Source organism: Papilio xuthus, unplaced genomic scaffold, assembly GCF_000836235.2.
Source record: "Papilio xuthus unplaced genomic scaffold, Pxut_1.1 DF824992.1, whole genome shotgun sequence".
NCBI classification, from domain to species: Eukaryota; Metazoa; Arthropoda; class Insecta; order Lepidoptera; family Papilionidae; genus Papilio; species Papilio xuthus.
This window is the reverse complement of record NW_013533657.1, coordinates 2,529,166-2,549,997: the sequence shown is the minus strand read 5'-3', so window position 1 is coordinate 2,549,997 and position 20,832 is coordinate 2,529,166. Positions and strand designations below refer to the sequence as shown.

General features: G+C 37.6%; 1 protein-coding gene across 2 annotated transcripts; it reads right to left on the bottom strand.

The window, feature by feature from the left end:
• Positions 1 to 251: 251 nt before the first annotated feature.
• Positions 252 to 18,635, bottom strand: RunxA (RUNX family transcription factor Runt related A). 2 transcript variants are annotated; one of them, XM_013324343.1, is made up of 5 exons: positions 17,638 to 18,635; positions 9,458 to 9,571; positions 3,281 to 3,397; positions 1,839 to 2,024; positions 252 to 1,030 (listed from the first exon to the last, which is right to left on the bottom strand). In XM_013324343.1, exons 1-5 carry the CDS (start codon positions 18,053 to 18,055, stop codon positions 411 to 413), a joined length of 1,455 nt encoding a protein of 484 aa, XP_013179797.1. In that variant the 5' UTR covers positions 18,056 to 18,635; the 3' UTR covers positions 252 to 410. The 2 variants fall into 2 exon arrangements, with proteins under 2 accessions (XP_013179797.1, XP_013179799.1); XM_013324345.1 differs by having other exon boundaries at positions 3,281 to 3,382.
• Between the last annotated feature and the right edge of the window lie 2,197 nt (positions 18,636 to 20,832).

Below are 20,832 nucleotides of genomic sequence, written 5' to 3'. Positions count from 1 at the left end.
AAATTAGGTTTACAAAAACAATAAAAAATTACGAAGGAGTAAAAATTGTTATGAATGTCTATTTGACGATAGTTCGAAACAGGTTTTGCTAATATTTTTTACAATTCGTTTTCCCTAGTCAGCCAAAATCGTATAATTTATAGGACGGGAACAAATTTTCATAAAAAAAATTGACAAAATTTAACTATTTCATGTTCTCTTAACAATATCTTACATTTTACAAGTATAATTTTTATATCTATTTCGTTGCACTAGGCCTAATTGAAAATTTAAATTGTATTTCAAACAAAACTTTAGTTATAGTCATCACGTTTTCATTTAACAAATAAAAATGTGTAAATCAAATAACGTCTTTACAATGTACTAAACTAACTACGCAATGTATTGTTACCTTTGCACACTAAAATGTTTCAATATGGCCGCCAAACTGTATTACTGTCAGGCTGAGGATTGCCGCGCTGTCCGAGGCTGTTCACTCTGCCGTCTTCGCCTCTGGAAGCCGCCGCAGCGCAAGAATTTCCGCCGCCCAGTAACAAATCTCCTTGTCCATGGTTACCATGTTGTCTGTGATTATTCGTCGTCGAAGATATTTGATCCATCATCGTTTGTAACTCGTTATGATGATTTTGTGTCGAATGTATCGAATTCGAATGTAACGAATGAAAATTATGCGTCTGATTCGCCGCCGTGTATAACTGACTATATAGTAGACTCGCGGGTAGAACGGGGTAAAGGGAATTGTTGCAGTTCCCTCCACCGTACGAGTTCTGTGAACCCATAAGGGAGGGGAAATTGGAACTGTTTGAGTGGTTGTGACCGATGTTTGTAGTCGTGTTGGAGGTAAGCAGGTCGTCTTGGACCGGTGACTCGGGCTGAGAGCTGTTATCGCTGAGTGAGCGCGGTCCTGTTGACAGGCCGTAGTCGGCATTGTTGTTGTACCGCGGCAGCAGAGTGCCGTGATGTGAGGGCGATGAGCCCACTAGGCCCGACAGCTGCTGGTCCAAATCCACGCCTGTCGTATCCGGAAGTACTGGACAAAGGAAGATCGTTATAAATTAATAAATTGAAATACAAATTCAGAATAGGAGAAATTAAAACTATACTTTAAATTGCTATAAGGTAATTTTGTAACGTCATGCAAGCCGCTTCCTTTATTATTTCGGTCCTACAATATTTTTACTTTTGAGCCTATTGAATCTATTTGAAATCCTTGGCATTGTGCGTGTTAGGATAGTTTTAATAGGGCGCTATATTTTTCGTGTCGCTTGTCCGGGGCAGGCACGCATCGGCAATAAATTCATCGGCCGGATCGGTTGCGTCCGAGCCGTAGTAAATTATAATGAGAGGCGGTTTAATGCGCGCTGCCTAGCGTTGGCCATACGATTTTAAGGAGGATGTCGCTCGTAAACCATGTTGGTGCATTTAATTTCACCAGTCTGGTGTAATGAATTATAGTCTTCCTACCGAATTAAATTTTATAAGCAATAAAGCAAGAAAATAACAATGTTGTATTTACTACCATTAATTAGATGCCGATCTATTTATATCCTTGATCAACTCTGAATTCTAGTTATCAATACATCTTAATATTATATATTATAAAAACAAATAATATTTTTGATTCCCTAAATAATTAGCTGTCATCATCTCGATAGTTTTGTCATTTGCAATAACTGATTTAAAAATATACCAACACTTACTTTTTACACGATACAATCAGTAGAGTTTTCAGAGTAAAGGAAGTGTTTAAAAACGACATAAGATTGCAAAGAGGTGAAACTCCTTAGTCAAATGGGTGAGTTTGAAAAAATATAACCTAAATTACATAAATAGTATACCTGTATTATTTGTTCCGAAATCCTGGTTAGGCGTCTGGTCGGGCACGGTGCCGGCAAAGCCGAGGGCGGGCGGGTTGAACTGCGTTGCCCCGGGCGCGGCGCAGGACGGCAAGTACGCGGGGTACGCGCCCGCGCCACCGTAACCCCAGTGCGAGTTGCTCGAGCTCAGCCCGAACTGACTCATATCTACAATGTAAGCTTAATTTAGTTTACTCGTTACAGAAGATTTTTAATGATAAAAAGATATTGATACTAATAAGCGGATTTTTTCTTTTTTTTATTTATTTATGTATGGAACACCAACAGCCATTTTTACAAATTAAGTATAACAATAGTTAGTTAACATATGGCCAAGTATAGGTCCTCGCCGATAGTGGGACATTTTACACAATATTTTTGAGCAAACAAATATCATACAGTAACAAAGAGTCAAAAAGCACAAAAATGAATTACAAGATTACAAAAAAGAAAAGCAATAACTTGATTTAGTTTAATTATGTTAGTTCTTTAGTTTATTACTTTATTCGTAGTGAAAAATTTCCTGATAAAAAATATTATTCTTTACTTTATTAATTTATATTATCATCATCAGCAGTACACGTCACACGTCACGTCTTTGTTCAGTCAGAAACAGCAACAAATTAACATAATCTTATGCCACAAGTGGGTTTGCTATCCGAAATCAAAACGCCAAAATATTGTATAACAATTTGATGTATAATCGTTGTAAAAATATCAATTAAAACATTTGCACGCGCGATATCGAGCGTTGCGAGCGGCGCTATAAAGATATCGAGAGCCGGTCAGCTCACTGCCGAGAGCCATCCGCACATTCCGTCCACTTTATTTTTTTTCCAGGAGTATTACGGGCTTTTATTTTTCGGTATCACGGTTCCGTTTTTGGCCGGCGATCGGTGGAGTCGGTTTTTATACGATACGCGGCGCGTGGCGCGTGGCCGTGCCGTGTCGATTTGTGAATGTTTTTTTCACGTTTCGAGTTGTTTTGGTGCGACGGGGATTTCGGCGGGCGGCCGCGCTTGTTTCATTGCGCTCGCGTACGCCCTTTTTGTTGGACTGATTGAATCTGCGCTTTAGTGAACATAGTTTAGCGTATCGCAGTTTGGTGACTCATTCACTTTTGAACGATCACCGGCATTTATAAGGTATCGATGTCAAATACTGATTCGGATTTGGTTTTAGCACGTTATGCGTTTTCATATTTTTTTTCTATATTTAGTTAGATTTATGAATGATCCTTAGCTAGTTCTCTAATTAATTAATAAAACTTATCGCCATATTGTGTAATTGAAAACAACACCCAACTTACGCAGTCACCTTTTTAAACCTAAACGAAATCGTACACGCAAATTTAAAACAGTAATTATTAAAATGGCGAAGAATACAGTACTTAAAAGACTAAATAAAAAAATAGTTATACTTACTCTGGCATGTGGTGATGGGTGGCATGCGGAAGCCTCCGAGCGGGTCCGGCGGGAAGGGGAAAGGACGCTGTCCGAACGCGAAGTGGAACTGCTGCTGCTGCCCTAAGAGCGACAACACTACATCAGTACGATACAGGCTGCTCTCGGCTGTCAGCATTACATATATTTCATATATACATCGCTATTACAAATATATTTGCAAATATTGAGAGTAATATTATATTTCTTGTAACCATTCCAAAGAAAAGATTATGAGCCATCACGCCGTTTAGTCGAATGAAGGGATTCAAAGCTACTACGCACTACTGTAGTCCGCAACTTCACCATTAGGATCTATTATATAGAAGCCTTATAATTAGAGTATTGCCGCTTATTCATCTCTTGCAAATTAACATGCCAACCTGACTTAGTTGTTAAAGAAATATTGAGAAGTTTTCTTTACAATTACAATTTAACGCCGAATAGCTTATAAAACATTTCAGAATTAGGACACTTTTAGATTCTGTAGCCGTAATTAAAATCAATAACATATAAGTGGTTTAATAGTACAATATTCCTGTTAACAGTAAGTTATGATTTCCTTCACTTCAAACGTTAAATCGCAATGTATTTGAACACAGCATTTCTCATAAGCTACGCCCTCGTTGTTCTTGGTACTCGATAATTCATTGACACTCGTCACCCTGCTCCCCCAAAATTCTAGCACGTGTCGGAATTAGTATTGCAGAACCCGGTATGAAGTGAGCCCTCCAGATGTATGGAATTATTGATGCAAACCTACCTGTGCCCTTATTGATTGTTCCGTGCAATTTTAATTAACTACGTCACTGGCAACTGAATTGTGGATTACAAACAACACCGTTATTACGAATCTAAGAACTTTCGGGTGTTTTCCGTTGGGTCCAATGGAATATTTTTATCGATATCGATGAACTTTATGGATTTGAAAGTGAAACACCGGATCTTTCAATATTTTGATTTTTCATGAAGGTTTTATGCACATTTCTTAACTTAATTCCCTTACTGATTATATTGATACAAGTGTACTTCAGATATATAATATTAGCAATAATATTTCAATAAAATTTCTTAGATCATTTGAAATTGAGTCAACTTCAATTCGTAACTCAAGGGATAAAACAAAAATGACAACGCATCTGCAGTTCCTCTGGTGTTGCAGATGTCCATGGGTGTCGTTGGTCACCTCGGTGTTCCCGCAGCTCGTTTGCTCCCTTCTCTTATAAAAAAAATGTGGCGTGCTCTACAAAAATCAAATACATAACCGAACCCATTTCTTTATAATAATTATATTTAAAAATGTCAATAACAACATCAACAAATCGGAGGTAAACAAACGAAAAATTTTATTTAAAAAATGTAGTATTTTGTTAAAAGGTAAACGGAGTAAGTTTTATATACATTAGGGTTGTCACACACAAAGGCCCGATACAAGTTATGAAGTGCGTCGCAACCTTTATGTGACAAATAGGACAGAATGGGTGAATAGCATAGGGTAAGTATAAAACTCTTTAACTCATTAAAGTTGCTTCATAAAGCTAACAATCGTAAGCATTAAAACGATCGATGGAAGGATAAAACAATTCAAAGTGCATTTGAAGTGAGATATATTGATTTAGATTTTGCATGTCAAGTCTCTGGCAGCATAGTGATATACAATTAAATAGTTAATCAAGTTGATATTAAGTGCAATCTGGAGACATAGAGGGCGCGGGATGGCATGCCGATTGGCTGTAATTGTCGCTTTCCGATTGCTGAATTATCGATGCTACACGCATGCCACTGCCGCGATACTCTTCACTCATATGTAAAGTATCCATACATTTTCTAGAAAACAGGATAATTAGATGTAGTTATTAAATTAAATTTTATATGCTAGTATAGAATATTCATTCGTAACCTACATATTATTGAACTTTAATTACTATATGAAAGTTACATTTGTATGATTATATAAAAGTAAATTATGATAAATTATTTTATTTACAATAAAATTTTCCTAAACAGAAATCTTAACATCATAACTACGTCAATACAACTGTGAAAATTATTGGTTAATTTTTAAATTAAAAATATAAAACGGTCCGAGATAAAACTTTGAAGTTGGTCACCCTATTCATGTTATAATTCAATCTTGTCACAAGTTCCGCTCGCACAGAGCATGGCGGCGGAACGCCACTGATGAAGTTTCTCCATTGTCACTTTCACTTTTCATCGATTTGCGGAAAAATCCTTTATCAATGAAAACAGAGTTGAAAGCCGACTCAGATAAAGTGATGAAAATAAATGACTGATTAACCCACTGTAGGTTTATGAGACCAAAGGCACGTTTTGTCAAAGATAATGACACATATGACGATATAGTACTCTATAATTAAGTACGTCAATTCGCTTCTAACTTGGAAAAACTTGATTTACTCCTCGTTTATGGTATAGATAGAAGATTAAATTTAAGTGATTACAAAAGCTATTGTAAATGAAGCTACTATGTAAAGTTTTAATTAATTTGTTAACATATAATAGCAAGCAATAAGAATGCGAATTGCGATGTAAAAGGGTTTGCGAACAATATATTATGTGAACCAATAAGCTCTTCGATATCTGAAATGTCAAATTGACAAATGCAGATGCATCGGACTGAAAACAATTGAAAATGCCACACACACATCGCCAATGACGCACTCACACATACGCAGTTGGTTACAAAAGCCTGCGAGTGTATAAATCAACGGCGCAACAATTACACACTTTCATGGCAAGTCGGAATTAGAAACTGTCATTTGCACCGTTCGAGGGGCTTCGAGTGGGGAGGTGGGGGGAGTATGTTACAGATGGGAGGGAAAAATGGGGTGGAAAGGGCTACCGTGGACCTGATTAAAGGATTACGCTGAGGGTGGCGTCCGGTCTAGTTAGATTTATTATGCCAAGTATTTCAAATAGTTAGCCTTTACTATTTTATTTTCAACACTGGCTGAGCACGGCTGCGACGGATAGACATTCTAATTGAATTTATATTAAACGTTCTCAGTATGTTTTCACTTAAATTTTGCACAGTTAGCTCATCAAGATCGTCCAAAATTATAACTATTTTTTTTAATGATAACTAAAAAAGTTTAATGGAAGTGTCAAAATTAATTTTGCATTGTAATAATTAAAATCTTACTAATATTATAAATGCGAATCTTTGGATAGATGGATGGACGGCTGCATGGATCTGGAATTTTGCATGGAAATTTGGCATAGATATAGAACATAGTCTGGAAAAACACATACGCTACTAATTACGTTTTTTTTCTATTCCGCGCAGACTGAGGTGGGGGCGACAGCTAGTTATTATACAAAAAAGTGATTAAGCAACTACTGCCGCTTAAATTAACTAAACAATACATCAATTCGTTTGACTCGATTATAAGCAAACATAGTATGCAGTTTAACGAGTAGAAGAGACGCGGGTGGTCCGGCGAGCGTGCACTGGCGCACCGAAATAGCCAGACATCGCTGCCTTAAGAAAAACATCGTTAACAATCCGGCCGATTATTAAATTGGAGGCGGCTACTGTACGGCAAAGCCGTAAACCGAACCACCCACCCGACGGTAAAAATAGGAAGCGCAAGGATAGGACCACGTTATGGAATCATTGTATCGACATGCTATTTTAAATGAGCTTTTAAAGGGCTAAGCTTCCCATAAACAATAAAGCTTGGAACATATTTTTCAGTTTTAAATGCAAGTAACTACGTACTACGGTTAAATTTATGTAAACTACAATTACAACGAAGACAGCGGTTGTTGATTAATGAATTACAAGGATATATTTACTCAATATAAGTATATGGAGTCTGTTGTTTCTATATACTACTATCTGTCGCCCGCGACTCCATCCGCGTGGAATTAAACAAAAAAACAACATAATTAGTAGCATATGTGGTCTTCCAGACTTTTTTATATGTATGCCTAATTTTATAAAGATCCGTTCAGCCGTTCTGGAGATACCTTCTACAAACATCCATCTGTAAATCTAAACATTCGCATTTATAATATTAGTAAAACATCGACATAATAGTATAAAAATATTTGGCACATTACTGATAATTTAATTTCACTTAGGAAACTTTAAATCGGGTACACGCGTACCGTTTGATAGATTCCGATCGCAAACTAAGCGCCGACACAAAGGACGGCCGATGAACATTGTAATGAACAACGCACCGAATTAACAGCTACCGAACTAAGTCATTAACGCCCGTATACCGATGCTCGTCCTCATATATACATGTACGATGTAAACAGTCGTCGGAACTTACTAGAATTAAATAATTTATCGTCTCCGTATAGAGGCTGGCGGCATAATAAATCAATATGCAGGGCATGCATGCGAGCGGGGTGGTATTCCCCCCGCCCCGCACCACCGCACCCCGCAACCCTCGTGCCCTTTCTTGACTAATTAATTAAACAACCGATTCATTACAGCATCCTCCTTTGTGCCCTCACATTCGTCTACGGAGCTATCGGTACAGACTGCAGAACGTCTTTAAAAAATTTATGAGAACATTTTACAATAACAAAATTGTGAATTTCTTTTTTAAGGAGTGGAATTAGCAAGCGGCTCGTTTGATGTAAATGATAAACCCAAGGTAACTAGATATTCTAATCTTACCTGCTTAGTAAAAAGTCGCACATACTTTTGAAGCACGTGACTTACAAAATTATCATTACTTATGGTACTTAATAAGTTTTCAAACAGAACACTTAAGTAAGTACGTTTGTTAATTATTTTTGCGCTGTTAACTAATGTAAATGTTATTAGTTTGCACGAATTTAATATGCTGGCCGTACACAACCCTTCAACGGCCGGGGTTCTAAAGGCCGACACTATCCCAGGCTCGCAATTATTTTAATTTCTTCCACGTGATGAGGATTGATCGAGCATTAGGTGTGATTCGGAGGAGGCCGCGCGAGCACCGTCATTTGTTATCGTCACCCAGCGCTCCTAGCATTTCCTCAAGTAAAACTATTCATTTTCTATTGGTTTATTTTATGTTAATGTAAACTAAACCTTTACACATACAAACTTATTTAAATTTACAAAGATTAAGACAATTATCTTCATTATCTTATATCTATTTATAAAGAAACGATCAAGTTTCTGATTTTTTTTTACACTTTTAAAATTAAGGATTTAAAACGGGAACTCTTTTTAAAGAAAACTTCTTTAGTAGCGGTCATTTTCAGCAATTATAATTTAGGAATAAATTACCTTTATTAGGAGGTACGGAGCATGTTTTCGAATGTTTTGCGGTTATACTTGTTTGTTTTGGATCGCTTCGGACATTTGTGTTTCACTTTACTGCTTTAGTTTTATTTGAAACCGCAATATTTTATAACGAAATTCATTAACTTTATAACCAAACTCCTGAATAGTTTGGAAATTGAAATTCATTAGATGAATATACTCGTACATATTATAGAAACGGAAATTAGATTTTCTACTTTAATTACAAAAGAAACAAAAGTATTTCTTAACATGTATTCGTAAATATCAACATGAAATCAATCGAAGCGACGGATAATTTATCAGCGTTGTCGGACACTGCACTAATTCATTGGTTTGAAAATACAGACGGAGACAGGTCATTGTATAAAGCAGTTATTAATAATAGAAGATTGCACGAGAACCGTATAGTTGTGAAACATCCCCGATTTGAGATGGTGAAATCGATTTTGCATATCATTAGAGAACAAGTTAAGATATATGTAGAAACCAAGATTTAAGTATCAATCCCTTACGCATACATGCAATATATTATAATCGTCTTTAGGATTCGCTTTGTGCGCACATAACCGTCGGCTACCACTGCCAGAACAACCGTACAAAAGTGTTATGTCTTAGGGTAACAGTATATTTTTGTACTAGTGATTCGGGAACGAAAAGCCACTATTAGATGTGTTTAGAAATGTATGAGAAGAAGAGAATAAGAGCATACCAGGAGATCGCCAACAACACCAAGAGGCTACCTGGGTTTTTCGGCAAGCTGGGTTGGTTGGAGTGAATACATTCTGCTCAAGTAAAATACCCGCTGGTCGTTTTGTTGCGGAATCCATAGACCCCTTTACTAAGAGAATAAATCGCATATGTATCCTCTTTGTATATATACTAACTGGTCTTAGAGCGCGGCTCCCGGGGCCCGTCCACCGTCACCTTGATAGCCTTGTTGTATGTAGTCACTTGCGGCGGCGTCGTTGATACAGTTATCGTTAGCGTGAAGGATTTACCTGCAACAATAAACATATTTTACTTTTAAATTAGTTTTATTCCTATACATCTATTTAAACAATTAAAAATACTATCAACGTATAGCCAACAAATCCAATATTAATACATTCAAACCGTAAAACCAATTTCATCGAAACTTTTATTTGGAATGACAGGCTATAAATTTCATCTGTGGTCGCAACTCTTTTCGTCGGGCGCCCACTTTTTGTAGTTCGATTTGATCACTTGTTCGGAAAGTTAAAAATTTATTGCCGGTTTGTTTTCAATTCGGCGAGCGATGAATTGTTCTGGTTTCAGTTTAGGTTACTAGTGCTTCCGTACAGAGGCAATGCGTCCACGAATATTTTTTTTACTCATCACGCGTGTAACGAGTACGAATCATTTCGTACATTAAATTTGTTTTACAAAGGGATGACTGTTGTTATTGTGAACTCGTAGAATATTCGTTTTCGAACAAAATAAACACTTGAAAATGAAACAATCTCATTCGAGAGTGGATAGTATAAAAGAGCAACTCATCCGCAACACGTCAGAACGCGTCACAAACAACGGCAGGGCCACTTCATCACGGCATAACGCCGGCAATAAAAAAAACATTTCCATCTGCGGAAAAACCACAGTTAATATTAAATGACCGTCCGTCAAAGCTGTATTGTGGAGCGCTTTACTCGCTGCGGGATGCAGCCAATACCGATTTTGTGATTTTTCCATTTCCCCCATCTCCCGGCGCGGCGGGGGGAGACGCGGCGAGGCGGAGGGGAGAAGAGTGACATGTAAGCTTTAATGGAGCCTGAAGCGGGATGCCGCCGACTACACGCGAAAAAAAAAACTGGGAAAAAACCTCATTCATACGTGATTTCATGTGTAGGCTACTTTCTGCGGGCTCGGTGCGCGGCTCGTTAAAAATGGACGGCGTACAAGAGGCGGCTTGTTGCGGCCGACGGACTTTATTAACCGGCCAGTGGCGCCCCCAGTGCCACCGTCCGACACTTATTCCCTTCAGACCGGCGTGCATCACTGTTACTTTCACTTTGGGGGAATGATACAGGAATATTTTACAAAATTCAGCACCACAGATCTTATTATTGATTGCGAGATACAACTTGCATTCAAATTACAAAGTAGAGTGTACTGTTCTTTCTTACTGTTTTCTCGGTCATTTAAATATTAACGAAATGGCGTACGCCGATGAAGACAAGTTTCATTAGCAACCTTATACAAATTTTCGAAGTATCGAGGTCTTATTATCGGGCTTTGTTTTAAAATATAATAAAAATATTAATAGTTCTTTTGTCTCCCATCAATCGGCTATCAGTGAACGAAAACAAATGGTAGTACCGTCAGAAGACACGGCAGCGTTGAGTGATGTACCGTCAGCAGTCGGGGCCCGTACCAGCCGCGGCGCGCCACCGCCCGCGGACGTGCCGGCGTGTCGGCGTGCCGCGCCTAAATAAACAACCCCTACTTAATGCCCCGATACTGTACACCGCCGCACGATACCATCACGCCGTTTTTACGAGCCGACAATATCCGCACTCACCAGACAAATGTTTCCAAGTGTCTTAAATCCAGTCGGATAATTCTCAACTATAAGCAAATTCAGTGTTTCCTGATTGAGAAAGGATTGGATCACGAAGTGGGTTTAACGGAGGAGAGGATACGTCCTCTCGAGAATATTTAACCCTACGGGGTTAAATATTCTCTTTCTGCGCATCCCCTCCTCCGTCGATTAAGCGTAGGCTACGCATCTGCAACTGCGGATGTCTATGGGTAGCGGTCACTTCGCTATTTCCGCGAATTCAGGTAAATGATTACTCGTTTGCCGCCTTATAATAATAATAATTTTGAGTCAATGATTATTCATTCCAGCATTACTTCAAAGAGCCCCTTAAACAAATTTGACAAGCGACGCCACTAGTAGAATCAACATAATGTGTTAAATGTATAAGAAAAAATACGTGACAAGTACAGGACGTAAAGTTATTTTTAGTTGCAAACATTTAGACTTGTTAAATAGCGATTTGCCTAATCATTACAATCGTGGGTGTTGGGATTGTCATTGCAAAGAAATTTTATGTTGTATGAGCTATTAAATAATAAGCACGGACAATAATCGGTTCTGATATTATCCCAGATTAGGCAATATTTTGGTTACTATGACTATCGGCGTTAACGCAATGAAAACTTATGACAGGCCTAATTACTGTGTAGCATGAACTATAGTTTACTTTACATTTCTTTCTAATGCCATCGAGATGACGTGATTATTATTGGTAGTAAACAATATCATTTTAACATTTCTAAAATGTGAGTCAAGATAAAAAAATAATTAAATAATAGGTACATCTAATGGTAAGAAATTCGTATCTTTAAACGCATACTAAACATCTATCCATCCAAACATTTGAACTTACAATATTAGTAAGGTAGTAAAATTACATTCTTAATGTTCTAAACTCGTGTAGATTATACAGTCTAAATCGTTGTCAAATACACAATTTAATATTTAAAATGTGAATAAAATTTGATAATCTGAGAAAGTTTACTTTGGTATATGAGTGAACGAACTAAAAGAAATGTAATTGTGCATTATTATATTAGAAATTAACACATGTAGCAATTAGTGCTTGCAGTTAGCGAGTGAAGTGCGAGGAGTGTGCGGAGTCGCGCGACAATAGTGTCGCCCCGACGGAACTCTTGTCAACCGGGAAGATAGCAAAACATGGATATGACAACGAATTAATCTTTAACTAACGTGAAGTGATGTTATTCAATACACTTTATTAAGTTGCTGGTTAATGATTGGTTTGGAGAAGATGGATTAAGAATATTCTAAACTAACGATTTTAATTGTTATTTTTTTTAGTCTTATTAAATTATTAAAATTCTAGTTAATGGATAAAAATGTTTTGAACTTAGTAAGTATATATTTTTTTAAACATATTTAATATCCTATTACAACTGTGGGTTTTTACTGCAGTGACAATTGTATCTAAGTATATCACAATTTGAGTGGAGTCCTATAAAAAAAAATATTTATATTGAAAATAAAATATTATCTGGCTGAATATCACATCCCCTTTAACCTTACGTTGCTCGTCGTCGTACACGAAGTTCCCTAATAGCTGAATGCAATCCAATTTGACAGCTGTCAAATACACTCGTCGCCGTCAGTCGCGGCGATTACAGGCGCGTCGTCGTAGCCCGCTGTAACGACGTGCTAATGCCCGCGCGCTAATTGACTGAATTAATATGCCGATGTTAGCTGAGGTGTCACCAACGGTATCGACAATGTAACACTCATGATGCATGATTGTATTCGACACTTCTAACATCTCTAAGCGAGTGATAAGACTTTAATGTCTTAATGGAAGGTACCTGAATAAGACTAGTATTTTATCAGTTGAGCAAAATATTTTTACAGTTTTATGACGCTGATAGTATTAGGACCACTAACAGTCAAGATCTGTGCCTTGACTGTTAGTGGTCCAGAAGGCAAGACAAACTAAACATAAGTTGCAATGAGCTGCACAAGGTCTACCCCTAGAGCAGACATTCGATCTGACCAGACAGTGAAACCTTCCATAATGAGATGTGAGCACGTTTGGAAAAACCTAATAAGGTTATTATTAAATATTTATATTTTTAAACTCTATAAAAAAGAAAAATTCTTGGAAAACAAACTATTTATATAACTATTAATATAGTTTGTAAAGATAGAATTGTAAAGTTTGCAAAGGTAACAAAATATTCGAACTGTTGCGTGTGAAAGTTGTCGCAAGCATCGATGAGATAATGTGCGTGTGGGCGCGCGACGCCGCAAAGCATAGTTACGCAACTTGCGGCCCAGCTTAGTTAGCACAGCTACCCCCAAACCATAAATGAAATGGTAGTTTTCCATCGCGGCTAACCGGGTAACCGGTCGGCCGGTTAACCGTTCGGGTCGGCGGCCGGGTCTACCGGTTAACCGGGCGCCGCCGGTCGCTGCGGCCGCGTTATGGTTGACAAGGGCCGGTTATGGCGGTTGCGTGAATGTGGCGGCAGCCTACACGATGTTTGCGTGTCGCTCCGACTAAAACACCGAACAACTTTTAACGTCTTTCACACTCGACGTTTGGTAATTCATACTTTTACGTTCGAAGTTTGGGTTTTTGTTTTACAAAAACATCGATGATTAAAAAAGTATTTCAACTTTAAATTTTATGTTAATGTTACAACAGTTTTTATTGTCTTTACCAATATTAATAACCAGCATAGCCTTCAATGTATTTCTCATGGAACTTAGTCTGAAAGCAAATGTTACGTAACTTACTCGTTCATATGAAGGACGTTTATCATTTAGGATTTTTTAAATTAAATAAAGTCAAAACAAATGTCATATTAATTATAAAAGTGATCAAATTAGTTTCTTTGGATAAATATAATGTTGGAGATCAAAAAGTCCAGTGGGAGTAGAACTGCAATAGCAATTAAGGCTTCCTTACGATCGTTCCGCGCAGACCGCAGAGTACATTCGCAAAAGAACTCTTCAAAGGAAAAATTTTATTGAAATGGCTATGCGACCGCAGGCGGCGCGGCCCCGCCTCCGGGGAAGACGTTGCTTTTCCGCCATTTTCCATTGGTTAGCGAACGAGAAGGCGGGCCGCTTCTTCAAGTCTTATCCGGGACTAACTTTTCATTTGCACAGCTCTAAAATATTGCTTCAGATTAAAACACTACGGAAGTTGGAGTTGCGGTTACGTTCGAGACGGCTTTTTGTTACCGGCTCGGGTTTATGCGATGCGATATCTATTGGGTTTTTCTTCTCCTTTTAAATATTCTTAAATACGTTTACGAAAAAGGAAATAGAAGCGAAAGGAATGTTCGATAGAGTAGGTTTTTTTTTCATGAAATTTAATAAATGAATTTTACGATGTATTTCTTATATGATGATTTTTATATGATATGAAAGTAGTTGTTCGCGGTGGAAATAATAGAATATTTTTACTTAAAGCAAACATGTATTTTAATAAAAGGCACAATATTGGTTTTTAAAGATTTTTGGAAATACTCTTACCTAGAAAAATTTTAACTTAAAATCTGGAAATTTTATGAAGGAGGTGAGATTTTTTTTATCTATTCAAATGTTAAAAGAGAAAAGATTTGATTGCTTGTTTGCATTGAATAGGTTCCGAAACTACTGAACCGATCGGAAAATTTCTTTCGCTAATGGGAAGCTACGCTAACCACGGGTGACATACGACTATATTTGTTATTGTTTTCTAATAAATTCACACTTTACGACAATCCCTCCTGATGTTAGTGGTGTTTAGTTGTAAGATTGTTCACGATAGTTTAGTCATTTGAATACCACTAAGTCGTAGTTATTTGGAATTAATAATGGAACATTTCTTCGACATCGAATACATCGTTATTTTGTACAAAAAGCCAATAAGATAAGTATGAACATTTTGATTCTCTAATTAGCGATTGGTCTATTTCGTTAGCGCAGAATAAAAAATAGCCTATGAAGTGTCTTTCCGTCCAAATCCTGTCGCGTTCGTTCCGGACATTTTACAGAAGAAACGCGGCCTTGCGGACAGACAATCAGACAAACATTTTAAAGATTGTTTTTTCGTTGGGTACGCAAATACATTCCGTTCGGACCGGAAGATTATTGATTCCTCGTTTATTTTAGACATAGACTTAATTCCGTTGCGGACGAAGCGTGAGAGATGGTCCAGGACACCATTTCATGGGGTCTCTCTGCCTATCTGTCATTACTTGAGTCGGGACCGCCATTGTTCTGGGTAAACTCTGACACGGATTTACACGTATAATATAATGGAAGTTAGCGTATCCTTAAGGGAGTAACAAAAACTATTTTTTAATACTACGCGGACGACTACATCTAGTTTCAAAATAAAGAACAAAAGAAAAACTATTGTTGTGTAATGTAAGACATAAAATTTTGTAGATAATAAACATCATTAAAAACTCTTTAACTAATATTTGACATTGTTAATGTGTAACTTTTATTTGTTCGTTCGTTATCGTTGTTGAATTAAATTCTTAATTATTTTTTAAAAAACAGCATTTATTCCGTTGATAAAATGGCAGAGTGCGATACAGGCGAGTCAGGGGACTGGCGTAACTACATTTGTTAGCGGCGTATTGACGAACCGTTTGATATTCGGATGCTTGTATTAGCCATTGTATAGGATCGGAAGTGATACGTGTATTTCACGGTACAACTGATTCTAGTCAATATTGAACTATGATTTATTTTAAAATTTATTTGAGTTTATTGACCTAATTGACCAAGTGATGTAAACTATGTTATGGAGAATTTTAACGTCTAAATTCCGTTCTTTACGTCATATTGAATATCATTGCTGTTTTGACTATATTTTTTTAAACTTAACCAACATGAATAATCAATTTTTACGACAAATTGTTACTCTTAAACCTATAGAAGACGTTGAATATAAAATGGTAAATCGACGAAATTAACAATTAAATTTTCAGTTCAGTTCAGTTTTATGGTTTGGGATGATAAACTTTCTCATTAATTTTACTTAAATATTTGATAACATTACAAAAAAATCTTTTCGATCTATAGCACGATAAATAATATCTTATTTTATAGGGGTGTATTATAAAGCCTTTTCAAGAAGGGGACGTTATGTTGTGTGGCGACTCATTGTCATTGTTAGGCGAATTATGAGCAATATTTATACATTGCCTTCGGGTCTTTCAGTAAAAGTTTGCTTTGATAAAGATCAAAATTAAAGAATTTTGCTTGAACAATACTTAGTTAAAATTGTTAGTTCTCATAATATATAACTACTTTATAGAGTAAGTAAACGTTAAATAAGATGCAAAATGTCAGAGAAAATAATGAAATTGAATGAAGATAGCTACAAAGGTAGAGGAAGACCGAACAGAGGATGGATTAATTGTGTGAAAGTTAATATGCATAAGAAGGGATTGAATTCAGATATTACGGCTGATAGAGATGCATGGAAGAGTTGTAAATATTGTTCCAACCCTCCGTAGGGACAAGGGCAGGCTGAGGAGTAAACGTTCGTTTGATTTTGCGTTTGAAAATAGTTCGAATGTTATAGTTTTACAGGATAGTAATGAAATATAAAAAAAAATTAAAGATTATTAATTTATTCAATCATAAACATATTGTGTTCTATGTTAAGTAATTTAGTAACTAGTTTGTCACTGACTTTGACGATGCTTTTAATGTAACGTCAATTAAAAAAAAAATACTGATAAATATTTCCGACGCGCGGCGTCTTAGCGTAGGGAAAGTTCTTAAGAAAAGGGCGGGATGTAAACCGGATGTCCGCAATCTGCCCTCCCCCTATTTGACATTCACCCGAGTTTCTTAAGTTGCCCCGAAAAAGTTTCAAATACGTTTCAATGTCACGGACTTTTCCTTTACATTAAAACTTTTTCAAGATCGTTCGAATATGGTTTCAAAATTAATTAAAAATGTTGCTAATTGTGTATTTTTCACCTTTATATAGGGATTTTTGTTCTGTAACGGGGTAGGCGGACGTGAAAATATTTTATAATATCTGAGACCATATTAACATAGCTAAGACCTTGTACTTTTTTTAATTATTACATTTTGTCATTTGACTTAATGTATGTGTTATAAAGTTTACTGTTACACGTACACTTAATTTGCATAAGTAAACAAATTGGGTAGGTAGAGATGTCTGATAATTTTACTTTGATTTCATGATTTTCTATTCTGTTTGATAAAAAAAGGGTCTTGACAGACAGACGGACGGACAACAAAGTGATCCTATAAGGGTTCCGTTTTTCCCTATGAGGTATGGAACCATAAAAAGAATAAAATTAAACAAATGTTGGTTAGTTCCTCCATTTACCGAGTAGATATGATATATCATATCTATACATATAAATATATATATTTTAAATAGTAATGTGACTCATTATAAAATGACAGATTATATGTAAAAGTTCTCAAAGGACCATATTTTGTTATGATGATTGTTTATAATAATATTTAATGTGTAACAATAACTGCACCTTCAGCACTCACCGCGACCACTGCGGCCGACGAATCTGAGGTCATTAAACTTTGCCACTTGGTTTTTCATCACCGCCGAGCTGTTCCGGAGCTCCGCGCAGCAGTTCTCATCGTTGCCAGCGCGGACGGTGACCAGGGTGCCGTCGCCCACGTCACCCAGAGCGACTACTTTGAAGGCCACCGGCAATGTTTTGTTAGAGCGCCAGTGCGGTGGCAGCACCGTGCACACGAAGTGCGGGCTACCCGTCCGCACCAGCTCACCCGGATGCTCCGAAAGGAAGTCGCCGAGCGTGCGCTCTGCGAGTATGTCCGACGTCATCTTGGTGTACGTCTCGTGGAGCAGCGTCGAGCTGGTGTCTGGCGACACGGCGCCGCTCGACGCCCCCGTCAGGTGCATCCTCGACACCCGTGATCTCTGCGTGCTGCACATAGAGTCCGTCGTGTTCGCCTCCCTGCTACATTTCACTTCACGTCCCGCACTACTAACACTTTCGGCAAACGCGAACCCACTTTACCAAGCACTTTCATAGTGACACACGCACTAGGATTACTATTGTTTAGAAGGGCCGAGTGACGAGATGCGAGCACGTTGCTAGGGAACGGGCGCGTGGCCACTCGATGCGGTGACGTCACGAGGCGGCCTTGCCACACTTTTTTTCCCGGTGAATGAAAAGTTCGGCGGCGGGCGGGCGGTACGCGAGGGGCCGATTTTTTCGAGCGCAGAGGGTGTCTCCCCCGCGCGCCACGAAAAACTTTTTCACTAGTTTCAATGACGCTTCTTCGCGCGAACTTTACGCGACCGTACGCACGTTGTGCTTTCGTGTTTCCTCGAAGACTTTTTGTTTTAACTTTTATCAAAGTAGAATTTGTATTTATTGCGTGTCAACGAAGCGGAACGTATGCGTGGTGCGTGGGATACGTGCGGCGGCGAGGGCGGTCGGGTCGCGAGTCGCGACCGCGCGGCGGCCGGAGTCGCGGTATCGGACGGCGGTAGCTATTAATACGCGGCGTACGTCCGCGCCCGACGACTTCGGACAAAGTTTCGCGGGCGAGTCGGTGAGCAGCGAGTGGCGAGCGGCAGGCGGCGAGTGAGAGGCGGCGAGGGCGCGGGCGCGGGCGCGGGCGCGGGCGCGGCGGGCGGCGGAGCGCACTTTGCGGTCGGGGTGGGCAGGGTTTAAAGCCGCCGAAGGATAAAACATACAAATAAACACGTGTTCGCGCCGGCGCGAGCGAGACATGCGCGGCGGCAATGGGAGCGAGGGAGATGGCGCCGCCTCTTGCGGCATTCGGCGGCAGATCAGCGTGCCGGCTCCCGCCTGCCGCGACCGAACACAGCACCCGTCGCCGGCGATGATGCTAACTTTCAACCATCAAATCTACAATAGTTGCGTCATTTTGCGTCGCAAAGTTGGCGGTGATTGAGTTTTATTAACACGGTTTTTTCTGTATAAAAATGCGTCGATTTTATATTTTTACAAATATTTCAGTGATTAGTGAAAAAAGGCGTAAATGAATGGGTTTCTACAACATTAAATGTACTGCTACATTTAAAAATTTGGTTAATGGCATTATATAATACAAATTCGTTGTTAAAAGTCATAATTCAGTGCGTTATGTATAATTTTTTCTTTTTATAAAATTATTGTAAAAAAATATAAAAGAAACTAATTTTATTTAATTGTAGATACGAGTATTCAATCTAATTTATCAATACTGTAACTATACTATACTATAAAATATGCCAAGCAATACTAACGAAAATTTACAAATATTTTCTGGACAGAGTGAATTTATTTGTCATATTCCAATGGGTCGTAGGTCAGCTCGTAGACCTCTACGCTTTTACTACGCGTACATAAGGTATTTAAAACTCGGTACATTTATTGGTGTATAAATGTTTTGTAGTGTTTGTAAGTGATCTACGGTATCATAATTTACGGCTTTGTAAAATTTTTAAACATTTTACATAAATTTTAGAAAAAAAAAAAGAACGTTTACGGAAATATAAAAGAGTAATAGAGACTTACCTCACCTAACTAAAAATTATTAAAAGAAAAGGTAATAAATAGATTTAATAATTAATAATAAATAGTAAAATAACGTAAAAGTGATTATTATTGGGAATTATACGTTTTGAAATTGTCGTTCTTCCGATAACCGTATTGTGTACCATAGAAGTAATAATAATCTTACATTTATATTTAATTTTTATAACACTGTAGAAAATTGTCAACAAAATAATATAAACAATTCATAGGCTTCATCAGACAAGGTAGAATTAAATAGCTATAGTCTATCGAATATTAAGAAAACATAAAATACCTTTTTAGCTTTTGTATTTAACCTCAGTTAATATGAAAAGGAAAAGGCATGACACTTGTTTAAATCTTTGCTAATATCAAAGTTAAAAGTTCTCATAAAATTATAACTTACCGTGAATTTCTAATACGGAAAATCTTGTAATCTATATCTCTAAATTTTATTACTGTCTGATAATTAAAACATCAAAATTAAGCTTTTTGCATTTACTTAAGTTTAAGTAGGGATTATCGGTATACTCATTCTCGTTCTCTTGGAAAAGTCAGATATTATAGTTTTGTACAAGTATTTCGGTAGCAAAAACTCATTTTTAAAGGCAATTAAAACTACTCGCGTTCTCGTAGTGACTTCTACGCTTAAGTTCTACATACTTTGTGGATGTAGTAGATGCTACGAGATCGTTTCTAAGTGAGGGTGTCTCGTAATATGAAGTTTAACGAAGCCTGTATAACGTTGCTGGGATACGCGCACCTCCTTGCGGATTAAGTTGACACTTATCAGTTTAAACTCCCTACTCTAGCACGACTCTATGTCTAGTTTTAATATTAAAGGAGAAATTAAATATTGTCAACTAAGATCTAACTTTGTAACCCCTTTTTCTTTCCTTGATATAGTTAATCAACTAAACATTATCGATTAGAATATAGCTCTTTGTCTCAGATAAGAATAATGTATATTATAGGTATATGTATGAAGGACATAATTATAAGCTAAATTTATCTGTTATGTTACCTCGGTCGTCATGAGCCCTGATGCGTTCCAATAGAGAACTCGGGGCTGTCCCTAGTTGCACTCGAGCATGTCCATCAAAGGAGTTTTAGTGAGTCTTCTTGACTTGCGAATGAGACTTGACATAACCCTGATTTCCAGACAAAAAGAAATAGTAAT